Source organism: Aptenodytes forsteri, unplaced genomic scaffold (genome assembly GCF_000699145.1).
Source record: "Aptenodytes forsteri isolate BGI_AS27 unplaced genomic scaffold, ASM69914v1 Scaffold434, whole genome shotgun sequence".
NCBI classification, from domain to species: Eukaryota; Metazoa; Chordata; class Aves; order Sphenisciformes; family Spheniscidae; genus Aptenodytes; species Aptenodytes forsteri.
The window spans coordinates 823,019-840,765 of record NW_008795183.1 but is presented as its reverse complement, the minus strand read 5'-3'; the positions used below and the strand labels follow the sequence as shown (position 1 = coordinate 840,765).

The 17,747-nt window shown below is 37.6% G+C and overlaps 2 protein-coding genes across 6 annotated transcripts; one reads left to right on the top strand and one right to left on the bottom strand.

Annotated features, from left to right (window-relative positions):
• The first annotated feature begins 477 nt into the window (after positions 1-477).
• Positions 478-16,551, top strand: TRAPPC2 (trafficking protein particle complex 2). 3 transcript variants are annotated; one of them, XM_009278532.2, is made up of 5 exons: positions 478-609; positions 2,696-2,840; positions 3,635-3,720; positions 4,402-4,517; positions 15,214-16,551. In XM_009278532.2, exons 1-4 carry the CDS (start codon positions 517-519, stop codon positions 4,498-4,500), a joined length of 423 nt encoding a protein of 140 aa, XP_009276807.1. In that variant the 5' UTR covers positions 478-516; the 3' UTR covers positions 4,501-4,517; positions 15,214-16,551. The 3 variants fall into 3 exon arrangements, with proteins under 3 accessions (XP_009276807.1, XP_009276809.1, XP_009276806.1); XM_009278534.2 differs by lacking the exon at positions 15,214-16,551 and adding an exon at positions 9,517-9,582; XM_009278531.2 differs by lacking the exon at positions 15,214-16,551 and having other exon boundaries at positions 4,402-5,872.
• Positions 6,992-15,216, bottom strand: RAB9A (RAB9A, member RAS oncogene family). Of its 3 annotated transcripts, XM_009278536.2 has the most exons (3): positions 15,200-15,216; positions 14,847-14,942; positions 6,992-9,849 (listed from the first exon to the last, which is right to left on the bottom strand). In XM_009278536.2, the coding sequence occupies exon 3, from the start codon at positions 9,813-9,815 to the stop codon at positions 9,210-9,212; it is 606 nt and encodes a 201-aa protein (XP_009276811.1). In that variant the 5' UTR covers positions 9,816-9,849; positions 14,847-14,942; positions 15,200-15,216; the 3' UTR covers positions 6,992-9,209. The 3 variants fall into 3 exon arrangements, with proteins under 3 accessions (XP_009276811.1, XP_009276812.1, XP_009276813.1); XM_009278537.2 differs by having other exon boundaries at positions 14,853-15,201; XM_009278538.2 differs by lacking the exons at positions 14,847-14,942; positions 15,200-15,216 and adding an exon at positions 12,789-13,639.
• Positions 16,552-17,747: the final 1,196 nt, after the last annotated feature.

Here is a 17,747-nt window from a genome sequence, read left to right as displayed (position 1 = left end):
GGGGGGGTTCACTCCCCCCTGGCAACTGTGGAGTCCCTGGGGACGGAGCCGGGCCGTGGGACTGTTCAGCGCCCGCTGTGTGCGAGGGAGGACGGTGCCCGCCGTCTACCGCCCTTCCCCTTTCTGCTGCCTGTTTGTGGGGCCCCCGGAAAGAGGCAGATGAGATTCCTGAGCGACGGGTACACCACGTTACTTCATGGGATCGTTGCCGTCCAAGTCACCGGGAGGGCTGTCAGGAGTGAAATCATCAGTCAGTAGTAGAGTAAGAGTTTTTAGGTAGTAGTAACTAGATTCGCTTCCGGGAGATGTTCCACTTTCTAAGGATATTTCCCCCCCTATTTAAGTATAAATGTGCATACCTAAGAAAGTGTTTATCTCTTTTTAGCCTATGGTAGATATGAATAGGAAGCATGTTGGCTGATTTTTAGGAGCATTTTCAGATGGACAAAGAGTTTGTAGATAGACTCATCAGTAAAGCGTGTCTATCTTTTTTTGTAAGGATCACTATATTGAAGAATGTCTGGAAGTTTCTACTTTGTGATAGTTGGTCATCATGATAATCCCATATTTGAAATGGAATTTCTGCCTCCCGGAAAAGTAGAGTCCAAGGTGTGTTTTTTCCCCTGTGATACTCCTATGATGTAATTATGGTGCATTTGCTTTAGTAATTTTACAGTGTCTTAGAAGCATGCCCATGTTTTTTTTAAAAATTTTTCTAGTATCCACTGTTTTCTTTTTTTTTTTTTTTACAGAAACTTTGTCATAGGGAGTAGAACTCTGGAGTTCTTGAGTCTCTTACGAATTCTTTGCCAGATCATACTAGTTCTTCATAAAATATGGTTTCCTTAAATGTTTGATGCTGTATGGTGACGAATATGTTGCTCTTAGTGTGTAGCGCTTTTATAATAACTGTTCATTATCTAATGCTATTTACTGTTACTTTCTATTTTAAGGCATCTGTATACAGTAATAAGGTAAAGTAAGGAACATAAATTTGAAAGCTCTAGTCAGTCCTTTATTTTTTATGCTATAAAGAAATCTTACTTCTTAATCGTATTCAATAGTCATGCTTGCTTTTAAGTGAGAAAGGTTTAAAACTTGTATTGATAAATATGGGTTTGGGAATGAGTAGTCTTACATTTCTTACAATAAGTATTGTTTCCAGTGGGAAAAGAATAAATCTATCCATTGTGATATTACATCAAAGAAAAAATAGACCAGAAAAAAAGTGTGTGGATCTGTGAGCATGTCCAAAAATGGAAGTATATGCTGTCACTGATTTGAACAGCATGACGTCATCTGTATTTTGAACTACTGTCCCACAAAAAAATCATAAATAAGACTGGTTGGACTAGAGTCGGTGAGTGTGAGGATGTGTCAGATAGTGGAAAAATTCATTTTCTGCATTATGCTAATGGAATTAACTTGGCTTGAGTAAGCTTCTTGTCTGACTGAGGTTGAAATACTAACTTTTCTCCTAAGAGAGAATCTAAACTTGATGTGCACTGAAGGAGAGCTGGTAGACATTGATATGTTTTGGCAACTATCGCTTCTGTTTCTGAGACATGCCATTTAAGAGTGAATGCAGTGCAGATGCACAGCTGCCTGAAGTAAATGGTTCACATAACATACATGGTAAATCAGCACAAGCTTTTGCCCCTTAAACTTCACTACTTAGTCTCTTCCTCAGTATGGTTTAACGGAACTTGCAAAGGTGTTAATGCCCTGAGCCAAACTTGATTTGGGGGAAAATAGTGCACTGAGAGGTGTGAGAGTGGCGTTAATAGCATCCCTGTATTTTGAGAAACAGTGCAAGACTATTTATGTTTCCAGTCTAATAGAAGCTTACAGTATGGTTTAGTCCCATGTTTCTTCTTGGCAGATGTCCTCCGGTGTTCTAGTTAGTATATAAAGTAAATGGCTCCTTCCCCACACAACTCTTGTAGCGTTAGGGTCAAGCACTGTGATCACTCTACGAAGGCCATTTGTGTTTATTATAGGAATAGGTGCGATTTACATCTGCAAGCATATATTTAATGCCAATTGCAGGATGTTTTTCTGCACTAGGCTTAGGAAGAAGAAACCCCCCAAACAATAAAACCATCCTATGTTTCTAAGCAAATAACCTGAAAAAACAGAATCTTTAGGTGATAATGTTATCGGTATGTCTGTCCTCTGTATCTCTCTGCTTTCCCCATCTGTCCCTCAACTTCTACACATTGTAACCTATTGTTCAATTCTGCCAAATTTGACAGAGACGTTATGGTCCAAAAAATGCTAAATTGCTGTAAATGTCACAAAAACAGGTGACTGGAAAGCAGAGAAAAAGACTTTTATCAGGGCCTCTGTTGTGGAACAAGTTTGCAGTGGGAGATTACCCATTGATAGGCAAAAGAATTCACACTTGAATTAATTCCTGAGCTGTAAATATAGGCTTTATTGGTTTTGCTGCTCTTAAGACTGTTTTTGTGATGACCTTTTTATTATGACCTTTTTTCTCCCTTGAAAGCAAGTATCGTGACAATATATACTAGTTTCATTTAATTAAAGGGTGGCACATACGTGGCAGAAAATAAGGGTATATATAACTGTACGTAACTTGAGCACTAGTTGTTCAGCAGCTTGAGCAAATTATTGTTTGTATTTCACTCCTTTCACTGAATTACTAATCCTTTGTCTTCTGGAAATGTATTAGGATGATCATCGCCATCTCAACCAGTTCATTGCCCATGCTGCTCTTGACCTAGTAGATGAGAACATGTGGCTTTCTAACAACATGTATCTGAAGACTGTGGACAAGTTTAACGAATGGTTTGTTTCTGCTTTTGTCACAGCTGGACATATCCTTCCCAATTCTCTTTCCTTATATTTATATAGGAAAAGCCTTTTGCCAGAAAGGGTTAAGTCAGATGAAATGAGTTTGGAACAGATTTCTCTGGCTATTTACCACTCTTATTGTTAGAGAGAGTCACCAGCTTCAGAATGAAGTTGGGAGGCAGAGCAGTCATGGGACCAATTGGAAAGATGGATTTTTCCTTTTGGAGGAGCTGGAATAGCCTAATGAAATGTGGAGCTCAAATGGAATAGAGGAAAGAGGAATGAGAGGGGAATAGTATGAGAGGGTCTGAGCGAGCTTATGTGATTCTCTGTTCCCATCCCTTTGATCGTGCTAGAGAGGAGAAGCAGGGATCAACATGCTTGGTGTCAATCACACCCATCTTGAAAATGTGGTGTCGAGGCTTGATCTTAGGTGCAGATAGTCCTAGAAGTGTTTGTTGTGAAACATTTGTTATACATAGGAAGTAACACTGAATGTCATTTTAACTTCAGGGGTATATGGCAAAGGTGCCAAGAGCATCGTCCACATTCAGAATTGTCTAGCTTTAAAAAGAATAACCTTGAATAGAGAGGTGATTACTTCTATTTTCAGATAGGGGAATTTTAAAATATAAAGGTAATGCTTTCTAAATTTCACTGCTCCAGTTACTTCTTTTAATGCTTCCTCCTATAGTAACTGCTATTTCATGTACAGCTAAACATTTTAAGTATGTGCAGAATTAGGTGTAAATGCTTATCTCAGGATATGTTAAATGTCTCTTCTTTGTAAAAGTTAAATTTTCCTTAATTTCTTTACATATGAGATTTATAATGCTTCATGACATAAGGCAAGAAGACGGAATTAAGAATTTCTTTAATGATGTATATGACTTGTACATAAAGGTAAGAACGCACTTCTTACGGCCTCACTGCAGTACTTTTAAGTGTGTTCTGGCATGCCCGTATTAGCATGTTCTCTTGTGGGGGCATATGTAGGTGGGGAAGCACCCATGCAGGCCACATTAGCCAGAGTTGATAACGTGACATGAAGGCTGCATTTTCCAGTAAACAGAATAAGTTTTTCTAAATTGTTATAAACTGGGCTCTTTCAGAATTTATTCTTCATTTCAGTCCAGTGATTTTTGGGCAGTATTGTGTCATTAATGGTAGTGTAATGGTTAAAGCAAAGGACTGTTCTACAGAAGCCTGGTCGAGGTGCTTCGCTCTCAGAACCCGTAGCCCGTGTTCTCACAGCCTGGCGGTACTTCCACTAGATGGGGCAGTCGCAAGCACTGACTGGGAGATGGCCATCTCGGCCTCCTACAGGGACTCAAATGATGCTAATTTCCAGAACAGAAATTTCCACCAGTGTCACGATGGATTTGTTCTGAGGAGCTGGTACTAAGGGATGGCTGTGCACATATATGGGGAGAATGCAAGGGCCTGGAAAGCAAGTGACTGTTTAGGAGCTCCGTGCTCTTAAGTGGTGCCAATAGGCTGAAAGCTAATAGTAGTTGTCATCTGAAGTAACATTTTCCAGTGCTGGCCATTGCGCTTATTGATGAGTTTTTCTTCTTTCCTCAGTTTGCAATGAATCCATTCTATGAACTCAATTCTCCTATTCGATCCAGTGCCTTTGAAAGGAAAGTACAGTTCCTTGGGAAGAAACACCTTTTAAGCTGAATAAATAACTTTCCTGAGTGAGTGCTTTTTCCATACTTCCCTGATTATTTGAACTGTAGTTCTTCTGGTTAGTTCTCAGCATGTTTGATATTCACCTTTCTGAAGATTGACAAATTGGATGCTGAAGGTTTGGGGTTTTTTTCCCCGATATGGATAAGAACAGTCAAGCTTCTCTGGTTAAAATGTGTATCTTAAGAAGTTTCCTTTTATGTGTTATGAAAACTAAGTTTAAAAATGTCAGGGGCTGAATAGGTACAAACTGAGACATGTGGGTGTCAATGCGTATGCAAAATGTAAGTCTTTTATACAGGGTGGGAGGAAATTGGATCTAAACACAGACGACCTCTCCAGTCATGTGATTTAATATGAGCAAAAGGGAATTCTTGACTGTTTGGCCTAAGTGGCTAATTTTGTTATAAACCTTTCTGCTTGAAGTCCTTTGCTAGAGAACTTACTCTGCAGACTAACCAGACTAACTTTACTCTTCATGGTATTAAATCAGGTCTATATTAATATTGTAATGTGCAATGTATGTATTATAAAGTGCTAAATAAAAAGAAAAGAGGATATGTCAGCAAAGGTTTGTCTTCAGTATTTCAGGAAGTTTTGAGAAAAAAACTTTGTTTTAAGGCTTAAAATTGCAAATTTAAGACGTTTAGTGCAATACATGTTTAGCTGCAGTGTTGCATCAATGAAATGAATTAATAAAGTAGACCAGAACAGCTATGTCTGCCCTGACTTTAATTCTAATTAACACATGGAAAAAAACTAAACTAAATTTACATGCTTAAACCCACTTCTTTCCATTATCTCTGCAAGTGCTGAAATTTTCTTTTTGAAAATATATTTAGTCGAGGATCTTTGAACCATGAAACCTCAACTATTTGTTGAGGTTTCAGAAAGGCATTATTTGGCTGGTCTGGCTACTATTCCGTTGTAAAATGTGGTTAGGGACCCTTTTGCAAAACTTACCATCATTCCAAAACAGTCATTTTTAAATGGGTCATTTGGCATATACGTACCTAATATTTTGGTTGGTTTCACAATGTTTTAAGTAGTCTGTTTCCTTTTGCAGCAAATCTGTATAAGCTATTTTCTCAGACATTTTTATTAAATGTCTGAGAAGTCATTTCCCAAAGGAAATTCCCAATGGGAAGTAATTCCCATTCCCATGCTGTTCTAGGAAGTACATTTTGCATAGTCTGTATAATTAAAGGGACCACACATATATGTGCTTTAAATGTATAGTCAGTCATTATTTCTTTGTAATTACACTTACTGCTAAACTGTCACTGTAAAATATTCCATGAGAAAAAGAACAGGATATAAAGGTTGCAATATTTACCTTAAATAAAACGTGGAACGATGCAGTATGGATGCCTGTTGAGTATACTTGAAATGATTTAGAAGAAAACTAGATGATCGCGGTAAGGCTACCTTTATTGGCAGGGTGGCACGTGAAGATGGGAATACTTGTCTTTGCAGTATTATTTCATTAAAACTGCCTTGTACAGCATTTTGATAATGTCATGCAATCTTATGTAAACCAACTGAGGTTGTTGGTTTTGGTTTTTTGCTTTATACATGAAAGCAACAGAAACACACCTGAGGTAAAGTATTCTCATTCGTATGATAAGGAACCATTAAGTTGGAGCTGTTCTGCTTTCTGCCTCCTCCCCAGTAGTGGTGGTTGGAAAAATACTAACAGTTAAGATTCACTGAGGAAATACTTATGTTAAATAATCATATACGTGGCAGTAAGAAAAGTTTTGGCAAAGATAAAAGATTAGTGCTGAGTTTCCACCACGCTTAGAAACTGGTTTTTTTGATAATTGTCTTTTCTGCCAGCACACACTAGGAAGCTATGTAAAATAGAAGCATTTTATCTGTTGCCTGATCTCGGAAAGCAGTTAGCTAAATGGTGCCTGTTCTCATGCCCCCCATGCATCTTTCCCCTTTTCTTCTGAATATAGGAATTGTAAATGGGAAATGCAGTCATCTCATAGGTCCATCTAGGCTTTATGAAAACAGATTGTTACTGGCCACAGGAAAGGCAGAATTACATGCTAACTCATTACATTAATCATTATAGAGTTTGCGATGAGGAACATTGTCTCATGACAGAATTCTGAAGGACCTAATACTTGAGGTACACGAATACTTGAAATAAATCAGTGAACTGAAACATAAGCCACAATTACCTCCGTATTGAATGACAGATACTAAGCTTTCAAAAAGTACAGAAATGCGTATTTGTTATTAAGTATTATGATGATAGGTACCAAAAAAAAACCTTCATCTACATCTGCTTTTCATAGGACTTTTGCTTCTTTCAAGTACTTGATAGTCTCCCTCTCAGGCCAAATCCTGACCTCAACATAATTCCTATACTGTCTTATTTGCTATAGCATGTAACCCCCCCTTTATCTTCACTAGCCACTTTTGTGATTAGTGTACAGTTGTGGTACAGCAGCTCCCAGGGCACGAGTAATACACTTCTACTGTATTATGTTTTATTTAACCTACTTCTCAGATGGAGGCTTGGTAACCACGATGTTACATGGAAAGGGGGCAGATGGGAAAACACAGATGGACTCTTAGGCACAAGAAAGACCACAATGGTTCTCATCCTTAATTGTTTCCTTTTAGCAATCTTATTTGAATCACATCTACAGTACTCCAGTCACAGTAACTTCATCTCCTGTTTTGTTTCAACCTTACCTTTGCTAAAAGGAACATTAAAGGAAGCTTTAAGTAGCAAGGTAGTAGTGTTTTACAACAATTTCATGTCACTAGCTTAGTAGCCCCCAACGCAAGCAATCTTAGTTTTTAAAGCTTTTTGCTCTCTCAGCTTAAGAGGAATTTAGCGAAGATTTTCTTCACAGATCTTTTCATCCATTGCCTAGAAATTAAACGTAACAGAAGTAGCAGCTCAACCTATATTTAGCTGTTAGGTGACTGCAGCTTAAAACACAGTTCTATTGCTGAATATGCAGGACTGTAAGAATGAATCAGAATATACAAGAGGTGAAAAGATGTCAGTTTTAAGCAGGAGCAGCAGATCTATGGAGTAAAGTTGTCCTGGACAGGTTCAAGCAAGAATACAGTACATTCAGAAAAATGTATTAAGAGCAACAAGAAGGGTTTGTTTTGCAAGCTTTACTTCCAAATAATTACACCTGGTACAGAGTGAGCAGATATGTTCAGAGAAAACTCTTGTTGTTACTGTACTCTCCAGAAAGGCTTTTCTATTGGAACAAAGGAGTTGCTGTACAGAAAGCAGAGTCCATGTAGTTTAGCAAGTAACATGGCCTGTCCTATAGGCCTCAGACTTCCTTTTGAAGTCCACAATGTGTGTACGTGCATGCCTGTTAGCAGTCAGATTACACATTGAAGCAATAGTGCACTATCAAGTTTGCTATTACAAGGACAGTGGGTACTCTGAGAGCCAACATTCAACAACTTCTCATACAAGTATTCTACCATTTAACTGCAACGGAGAGCCTCAAATACTCCTTCTGTGGTTTCTTCTGCATTACTGAAGAAAGACTGTTCATTAAATATAGAATTTGCTTCTGTTCATCATCGTGTAATGAGTACAGTAATATAAAAGACATTGTCTTAAATTTGTAAGTCCTTATCCTAAAATAGCAAATTAAATAAGGATCAAATTCAGCTCAAACACTAGCTGTAGGTATTTACTTGTATTAGGGCTGAAAGCTGTCACAATCTACTGCAAGTCAAGAGCTTCCTGAGTTCTCCACGTATTGCCAATCCTTAGTTTCACAGTGCAGAGATTACTGGTAAACACATTCATAGCTCAGGTTAACAGGAACAAGAAGTTTGGAACTTTAAGGCTGTATGCTAAAAGTTCTCCTACAAGTTTGTCATAATGTGGATCCCTTCAAGTGCTATTAAAGCTGACTGGATAAAGCACATCTTTTTCATAACTAAAAATGGTTATACTTCAGTTACTCAGATTTTTTTACCTGATTGATCAGAAATATGCTAGAATGGGACTTAAGGCAAAGACATGTATTAACTTAAAAAATCATCAGTATCTTGCATTAAACTGCTGGAAAAGCTAGTACAGTATTAGAATAGTAAGTTAAAGGAAAATGGACATTAAATATGTAGGAGATTTATTTCCTACTTAAAAACCTACACAAATTATAGCAACATCAGGCAATTAGAGAAGACCTGAAGGTAACTTATATTAACCTATAATAAACACATCAGAGATGAAGTACCACTCACAACAAAAGGAATGTAGTGAGACTGAAGTTTAATATCTAACATTGTTAAGAAACTGACTTCTAGTGAAACAAAAATGGAATGCTGATTTCATAAAAATATACACATATAAAAGTATCTTTGTGTCTGAATTCCAGAACAGTTTCTCCAAAGTAGTGCTTCTAGAACTTTCAAGTTTTAATTATACTCAAAGTATTTATCATTTGAATAAAGTTGGCAAATTACATTCTTATATTGATGTTTTTACTTGACACCTTCCTAAACAGAAAGTGTCACTAATTCAGTAATGGGTCACTCATGAATGGAATTTTTTCTTTTGCTCCCCCAAGAAAGCAGCAGAATATTACAATTCTAATATTAGAGTGAAACCCATTTGTTATTTTATCTACTACACCTTCCCCATCCTTTTATAGAGCAAGCTAGTCAAAAGTAATTTGGCCAAAAAAAAATTTAAGTCAACAACAAGATGAACTGGGTTTTGGTTTCCGATGAAGGTTTACTGTATCTGTTTGAATAAAGTGATCTGATCTATCTTCAGAGGCTAGAACTCTTCTAACCGCTTCTTCAAAGGCTGCTGCAACATTAGTGGCATCTTTTGCACTGGTTTCAAAATAGGGATGGTTGCCATTATTCCTGCACCAGTCTTGGGCTTCTTCTGTAGACACTTGCCTTTCATCGATATCAACTTTGTTACCCAGTATCACAAACGGAAAACTTTCAGGCTCCTTGACATCGGCATAATAAATGAATTCTTTCTTCCAGTTGCTTAAGTTTTGGAAGCTCTGAGAGTCATCCACGCTGAAGGTTAGCAGGCAACAGTCAGAACCTCTATAGAAAGGAGTCCGCAAGCTCCTGAAACGTTCCTGACCTGCTGTGTCCCATATCTGCATTGTAACAAAATGTCCATCAACTTCCAACTCTTTATTTAAGAATTCCACACCTATTGTATGAAACAGCTGTGCATCGAACTTGTTGGTGACGTATCTGTTCATAAGGGAACTCTTCCCAACTCCACCGTCTCCTAGCAGTATTACTTTAAGGAGTGATGATTTTGCTGCCATTGTTACGGGAATAGATCCTCCTGGTTTCCTAGACCTGTAAAGATTAAGAAAATCATTAAAAAGGAAAGGGTTGCAAGCAGAAAATTTTACACATGTAAATATCTAGAAAGTGTTAAAGTCCACCAACATCAAGTTTCATGTACAAAAGCAGGAGGACTATGCTAAACAGGTAAAGCATAGATACTTGTAGTAAGAATACCCACTCAAGAATATCACGTCTTTAAGAGGCGTCTCTGCCACAGACTGCAGTCTGTACAGCAGTCTAAGCAGTACACTGCATGAATTACTGGTCTGTCACTTAAAACCCCCAAACCCTCCAATGTTTGTGCAGAAGAGGCATTGCATCACATTCAACGAGGGCAACAATTCACTTATGTTGACTGAAAAAGATCCATGGAAGAAAGCGGAATGAGATGATTTTATAGAGCACATGCCTTGAACTAGTCACTCTTCAGTGCTGTATTTCATTAGCAAAGTTATTTTTTAACATGCAAAAGCAAAGAGGAAACTTTAGGAATAAAGCAGGACACTATCTGTTATACTGGAAAAACTGCTGCACTTCACCCAAAATTGCAACCAGACAAGGAATTTTAAATCAACTCACAGGGAACACGGTTACCGACAGAACAAATGCAAATGCTGTAATTTTATGTCAAAATTCAGGTGACTAGGTATTGGTACACAAACATTCAGTATTTTACGGTTTACTCCTTGAAGAACAGCCGTGATGAATGGAATACTATTACAACTACTACAAAAGCAAACTCACTGTTGCTACTTCAAATGGCACTCAAGATGCCAAATACCGAGGCCAAGCCTACACTGACAGTTCAGTTAGTAGGTGTCAACTTCCCATGGTAAAACTGTCAAAAAGCCTGGAAGTGCTAGTGAAGGGCCTGGCTGCCAGCACAGGGATGGTGAATTAGTGGCACCAATGAAGCTTTTTTACTGTCGGATTTTAAAGGATTATTATTTTTTTAAAGCAGCTAGCTCATTAGTGTTTTGTGCCAGCCCAAGGTTGGCCCTCATTACAGTAGTGTCATCTAATACTGTAAGAAAGTGTTTTAACTGCTTGGGGGTAAAGTTTCATTTTAAAGAGCCCAAACTTAAGTTTCCGTATGAGGGAAAACTGCTGTTCCTATGTACCTACCCATTACTAAAAGAGCTCAAAGAAATTCATCCAAGTTAGGCTTCTCTGAAAATAGCATCTATTTAAAATGGAAATGGGTCATAAGTTGCCTAGTCCATCTCCTTCTCTGAAGGAAGGAATGCAGTCTTGCTAGTTGTAATTAGCATTACCGGCATATACATCACCCACAGAGTATGGTTATGGAATTAATACCTGATACAAGCTGGTGTGAGAGTCATATGACTCTGCTGCCTTAGAATCAAGGCCTACATTAGAAGCAAGAAATTTCAGGATTTTTTTTGTCTTTAACTTTCCATCTTTGAATGTTTATTTGTTTGTTAGACAGAATCTACAGCTGAAGCCTCAACACAAAGAAGTTTCAAAATATAAGGACCAGTGGCTGCTTCCATTAAAAAATTGTTCAGAGCAAGTAATTTTATTCATCCATACTGTGTAATTAAAAACAATGTTTATAAATCCTTAATATTTCTAAGGGTTTGCATCACAACAATGTTAAAACTGCTTAAGAGCTACAAGTGGATTGTTCATTTACCTTTCACAGAGCTATGGGATAATTGCTATGCCTCAGGATATGAACACGTACTTTTTTAAGTATGTGGAAAGCCTTATTAGAGTCACCAGCCTAATTGCATGATTTCCACATTTGTGCTGAAATATTTAAAATGGTCCTACTATTAGTTAACGAATAAGTTATTTGAGCTACACCATTAGATAGTAACATCTTCTTAATAAATAATGCATTCATGAGAACAGAGGGTACTGAATGTTTCTCTGTTCTTCCACTTCAGTGTAGGAACAAGTTACAATTTTTTTTTTTTTTGGTCCTACTGAAATCCCAAGTTCCCTAGAAGACGATGTGAATAAAAAACTGACTTATGTAGTTCCGACTAGTGCTATGCACCTGTTTCTTTAGCTTCTGCAGTTTGAAGAACTGCAGTTATTATCATGAAATTTTCCATGAAGCCACATTTTAAACAAAATACAAGTAAGGAAACTGCTAACAGTATCTAGTACTTTTGTGCATCCAGAACCTGAGAAGTTAATTTGCACAATTTCAACTACATGGACCACTACAGTAAGGTCTAGGAGACTGATGACCATAAAAATACTTTCACTGGGCGGACAATTATACATCAGCCACAAACCATTAAAAGTGCCTTTTCAACTAGAACCAAACTGTTCCTTCTACACAAAGGCTATGGAAGCAATCTTCCCAGGACTGATAAGCAAGTATCTCAACGTGACATTGCAGGCAACGTCACTCTTCAGGACATTCAGCTTCCACGGTAGCAGCTGTCATGCTTAGCTAGCAGTTAATGTTTTTGTAAAGTTTTTAATCCAAAATAAATAGGATATATGTTAAGTCATTTAAGTACATACTTACAAGCTGGATCTGAAAGAGCAAAGAAGGATGTTTAAAGGCATTAAGAAGCATTTTTGTTTGGAAGCAGCAAAGACTTTATACAGTTACAGGTTTTTTGACTATATAAGAGACTCATCTGCAGCCCCACTGATTACGTGATTTAGAGTATCTGCAGAACCAGGATGGTCATTTTCAGCACAGGCTGCTGCATTTTTTCCGCTTACACTTCTTTAAATAAATTAAGATTTTTAAAAAGCTCAATTTTTGTAATTTTTTTCATACAGTTATGAAGCCTTAATACTCCAACAGATAAAGTAACAATAAAATCCTTAAGATGCCTGGAGAAATAATGTTATTTCTCCTATTACATACTTTGAACTTATCTGTATAATGTGCTTTTTGACAGTGTTTTTGGAAGGAACAGTCAACATCCAATATCATATTTCTGAACATTTATTACCTTAATAGTTCAGTTTAAATCATCATTCAGCATCTGAAAACAAAACCTTAATTTCCAATGTGCATCTGATTGTTTTAACCAACATCAGGAACTACAAAACACCACAGAACTACAGATAACTATTTGTTCCAGTTATTTCTTACATTAAATTAATTGTGCAGCACAGTAAGAGTAGTCTCAACCTAGTACATAGAGGAGTCTATAAGGAGAAGATTCTTCCCTCATCTTCTATTATTTCAATATTCAAAGAAACTCAGAGCAAATAAAAAGCAGCCCCACTCTGGCCCATTTTGATAACCATCTCTGAATTGCCTCTACCAACTTATAAGGACCCAAACTCTTAAGACCACCGACTTCAATATTCCTGTTAAAAGCAGGGAACGGTTTCTACTAAGTGCCATTTCTAACATGATCATATACCATAATACAAATAGTAATTTAATTGTCACCTCCCAGAATCTCCCTTTTAAACAGTGCGCTGAATTACAAGTCTGAAACATTTCCATTAGCAGTCCAAACATTTGCTGGCAAGACTAAAAACAACATGCTAAGCAACTTAAAAAAAAAAAATCAGTGTGCATTACAAAATCTTTGATTCCCAGCCCCTCAAAGCTTAGAGAAACACCACTGCCTTGTCCAATCTATGCAGCTAGATTTTCTTAATTCCATGACTGTCAGCTTCATAGCTGCCTTTTTGAGTGCAATTATCTCTTCTAACACTTAGCTACTGATGCAGCACTCAAAGAAAAGCAAGATTCTTGGTCTAGAAAACCATAGCAGAAACACACAAACTCAGACTAGGAATTTGTCTTGTTTTACTATAAAAATAATTTAATAGATAAAAATAATTTAATAGATTAAGGAGGACCTGCTTATACCAGAGTACTGAAGGCTGAAGAGAGCTGCTGAAATCACATTATGTCTATGGAAAAATACTGTTAACCAACATGGTAATTGCATTGTATCTATGACGTCAGCAAGCACACTTAAACTATTAAGCAAACCAAGTAAATCGGACCAATTTATAGTTTCACTTTTACCATACTGATAGCAGGCACAGCAGCACACCATAAAAAAAAAAACCCCAACCACATATAGAAACTGAAATCTCACCTCCATCCAGCCCTTTTTAATTAAAGACACCAAAAACTGGAACTGTTGCAATAGCACCACTGCATTCCCTCTAGTATTCTTGAAGAAACAGATACAAGGGACACTTCAAATTTCCAGACTATCGTTTCTCCATTTGTACCTACTTTCTAACTTGGAAACAGGCAAGAAAATTTTTTTCTAACACCATTTTCAGCCCGTGGTCACTGATGAACCACCTGCTATACAAAATCAAGACTAAACCCAAACGTTTCCTTGAGGGTATGTGGTACACTGTTCTTTAACTAAAGTTGTTGAAGAGCACCCATTTGACTTGGAGAAGGAAAAAAATCCAAGGTAAGGCAGACTCAAGTTTGTTCCAACTAATCACATTTATTTACAGCCTAATCTGCTTTCAGCCAAGACTTCTTAAAAAAAGGGCCATCTTTGTTAAAGATTTAAGAAAAAAAAACACTCGAAGTTACTTGACAAGCAGAATTAGCTGTTCCATAACTAGCATAACAATAACACTGACCATGTTTTGTAACTTCCTATCCTCAAATTTACACATATACAACACATCCATTTCAGCTTTGAAGCTTATTCACAATTCTTTGCTAAGCCATCTTACTTTGTTAAACCACAGGTATCGGACATTAATAGTTTAAGGCGGCACACAAACACTTCAAGTATTGAAGTAGACACACCACTCACCTTTCAATAACATTATGTAAACTTACTCCCTCATTAGTAATTTTTTTTTCTTAACACTAACAAAGCATTCAACAGTATCTACCAGGCTAGCATAGAAAAAAGTTGTTTCCTGTGGTTTGTTAATTGCAGTGGCTCATCAAAAACTGACATAAATTGCTTCTCTGGGAAGTGTCTGCAAAACAGTCCCAAGAACTATCAGAGTCGCAGCAGCAGGGGCAGAATCCAGAACTATGTAAAGTAGTTTTCAACACTTACACTTACTGTTTGTGGAGTTTTTACATCTCTCAGCCCTCAATCACTACAGAGTAGTTAGACTTGTCACCTACAGCAGAACTGCAAGTTTCCAGAAATCTGAGAAGAAAGGACAGAAGCAAGTTTTCTCCCTTTTCTCTGCTTAGCCAATTCTTGTTCTTGTATGGTTTACACCTTGGCCAATTAAGTGGCACAAGAACGATTTTTTAGTGCGTAAGAGGCCACAAGCCTGCTTGACCTTGAAACATTTTGCTCTCAATTCAAAGGGAAACACAGAGATATGTAGTCAAGATGTTACACACTTTGTACTTTTGAATGCATTACAAGCTCAAACATTAATCGGCCTCCAAACTGACCTTCCCCTCCACAGGATACCGACGTAAGAGCTGTGGATCAGGAACACCCCTTTACCGACGGCCACTCGTCAGCTGCCTAGTTCTCTGGAAGCCTGGAAGCCCTTCAATCATATGGCTCGACCTACTGAGATGCTAATCACCTTGCAAGTGTTCCTTCCTTTATCTCCGATTTCACCATTGCACTGTGAAGGTAGTTTGTGTTTTCTGTTGGATAGATCTTTAATAATTTGATGACAGGTTATCTAAAAATTGCCTCTAATTGTAAGCAGCCTAGACACGCTTTATCTAACACCAGAGTATCACTAGATAATATTCATAATAATTTGTAATATGAACACAACCCAAACTGAACTGACATACAGCTGTTGCCACTCATTTTAAGACCAAAAAGTTATATTTTGGGATTTCTTTACAAGGTTATTTTTAACTCCTACGTAGTTCAGTGCTCTACTTCAAACAGTTGCCTGGCATGACTCAGGACTATGAAAGAAGCAGCAGCAGCCGCCAAGGGAAGGAATCCTTAAGTTCGCATAACCCCTGGATCATGAAATCATCCCAGTACCTACTGCCAGAATCACTTCATTTATTCTAACTTACATCTAGCCACAAACTCAATCTGCAAAACCTGTCAGGAGAAATACCTACATTTATACCTGTGCTAGTTTAATCTTGCAGAGACCTGGCCTTTACTTTCCATCTTGTGCCCCCACATTCAAGTAGAATGAGCAGACTTACTTATTCTGATTTAATCAGAGTTGACATTTCTCAGCAGCTCACAGTTGAGCATCTTCCAACTTAAATATTCTATTACTTTCAGCCGACTGCAAAACACCCTTAGGTGCTGCTGCTCTTGGTCCAACATTTCTAACAATTCATGAGTTAACTGACTTTCTCCTTGCAACCTACTTCTCTGTTACTGCTTCCACGCTTTCAATAACTTATCAAGCAATTATTTCTGCTCGTATGTGCTCATCTTTCTCCTTCACATTAGCTGCCCTTTTTCTCCAAGGAATCTTAGCAACAGCAGCCTCTATTGGTCAGGCTACATTGTGCATTCATATTCTTCCCAATGTAACTATGTGACCAAGCCCATCCCTAAGGGATTAAGTGGGTTACACTGTACCAGGCCAACATACTGTCTGCTCTACAGAAAATGAACACAAAAACAAAACACCAAGGAGAATGAACGATATAAAAAAAACCTTAAGGAATTCTTACAAGCCTTTTTGCTGGGAAGTTTTTATTCATCGTAAAACATTTATGTAAAATTCCAGTCCTAAGGAGCTGAAAGATCTGTTTCTCATGATTTATTACTAAACTGACACAAAATAAAATACAGCTTGAAATCCAAATACCTCATTTGACCCTCTGCAATTTTTTTCACCTATTTTCAACTTAAGGAAACTGATGGTTTGAGCACTCAAAAGCAAAACAAGGACTGCTAAAGCCTTTTTTTTTTTTTAACTACACACTCCCCATTTTTAACTTAACGGAAAAGGCTTTACTGAAATTAAGGCACCAAACAGAGCTCCATACAACCTGAAAGAAGACAGAGAAAAATAACAGTTCATTATAAATTCCACGTTGATACTGAAACACAGATGTAGTTGTACCATCCTTTGGTTAGGTTTCTCTAGAAATAAAATTGCCAGGAAAAAAAAGGTTTGGATTTATTTTGGGTATATCTGAGAACTAGCTCTCCCTCCACAGCCTGCCATTACAGCTCGTTACCTTACAAAAGTTACTAAAAAGCCACAAAAACATCCCCCAAAATACCCAACCACACATAATCACCCTTGCTCTAAAAAAAAGCAAGCACTGACAATTTCAGTGTTGTACAACACTTTAAAGACAAATAAAAAGCACATGCTCATTTAGCAGAGCTGTAAATTATTGTGGACAAGAAGAAAAGAAGGAAAACAACATGTAGGGTGGCAGACTGCATGACAGAGATCTGCAGACAAGCAAGTGTTTTAATTCCAAAACAAAATTTAGCCAAGGAGTTCCCTACTTGCCTACCCCACCCAAGTTAATAAAATTAAGTGCTCTCCGTGTATCCAGTTATATGTAACCTTGCTAGAAAAGCCACTAATATAGGTTTTTAAAACTAGTTTTCTTGCACTATTCTGTTATTCGTTCAATTATTTTGCAGAAGTTACATTTAACATGGAATACTTACACTGAAACTGCTCATTAACCACTCAGACGTAAGTCATTCAACAATCTTAACCTAATCTTTTTGGTTCTCCAGCCATCACCGCATCTAAGTTTGCATAGCCATCTGCCACGATTAGAAAAGCAACTGGCCGTTGCAGAGAAGAGCTAAATCAAGTCACTTGTTCAAAAAAGAAGAACTAAAAACTACATTGCTCAGGGTCCCCTTGGGAACACAGAGTCCTTCAGCAGACAGCAACAGGCAAAGGCAATAAAGAGACCATTTTCTTTTTTTTTTTTTCGGTTTGAAAGGTGTCGAGGGGACAGGTACGAAACCGAGTTTCACCCAAACAGATCAGAGATCTTTATTAGTGCCGAGGAAGCACTGTGGAGT

What these genes read in the sequence shown, in the direction of transcription:
- TRAPPC2 (XM_009278532.2), top strand. Translation starts at nt 517, where the DNA reads ATGTCTGGAAGTTTCTACTTTGTGATAGTTGGTCATCATGATAATCCC. An exon ending in TGCTTTTGTCACAGCTGGAC is followed by an intron (nt 2,841 to 3,634) that starts ATATCCTTCCCA and finishes TAATTTCTTTAC; the next exon opens with ATATGAGATTTATAATGCTT. An exon ending in TATATGACTTGTACATAAAG is followed by an intron (nt 3,721 to 4,401) that starts GTAAGAACGCAC and finishes TTCTTTCCTCAG; the next exon opens with TTTGCAATGAATCCATTCTA.
- RAB9A (XM_009278536.2), bottom strand. Translation starts at nt 9,815, where the DNA reads ATGGCAGCAAAATCATCACTCCTTAAAGTAATACTGCTAGGAGACGGT.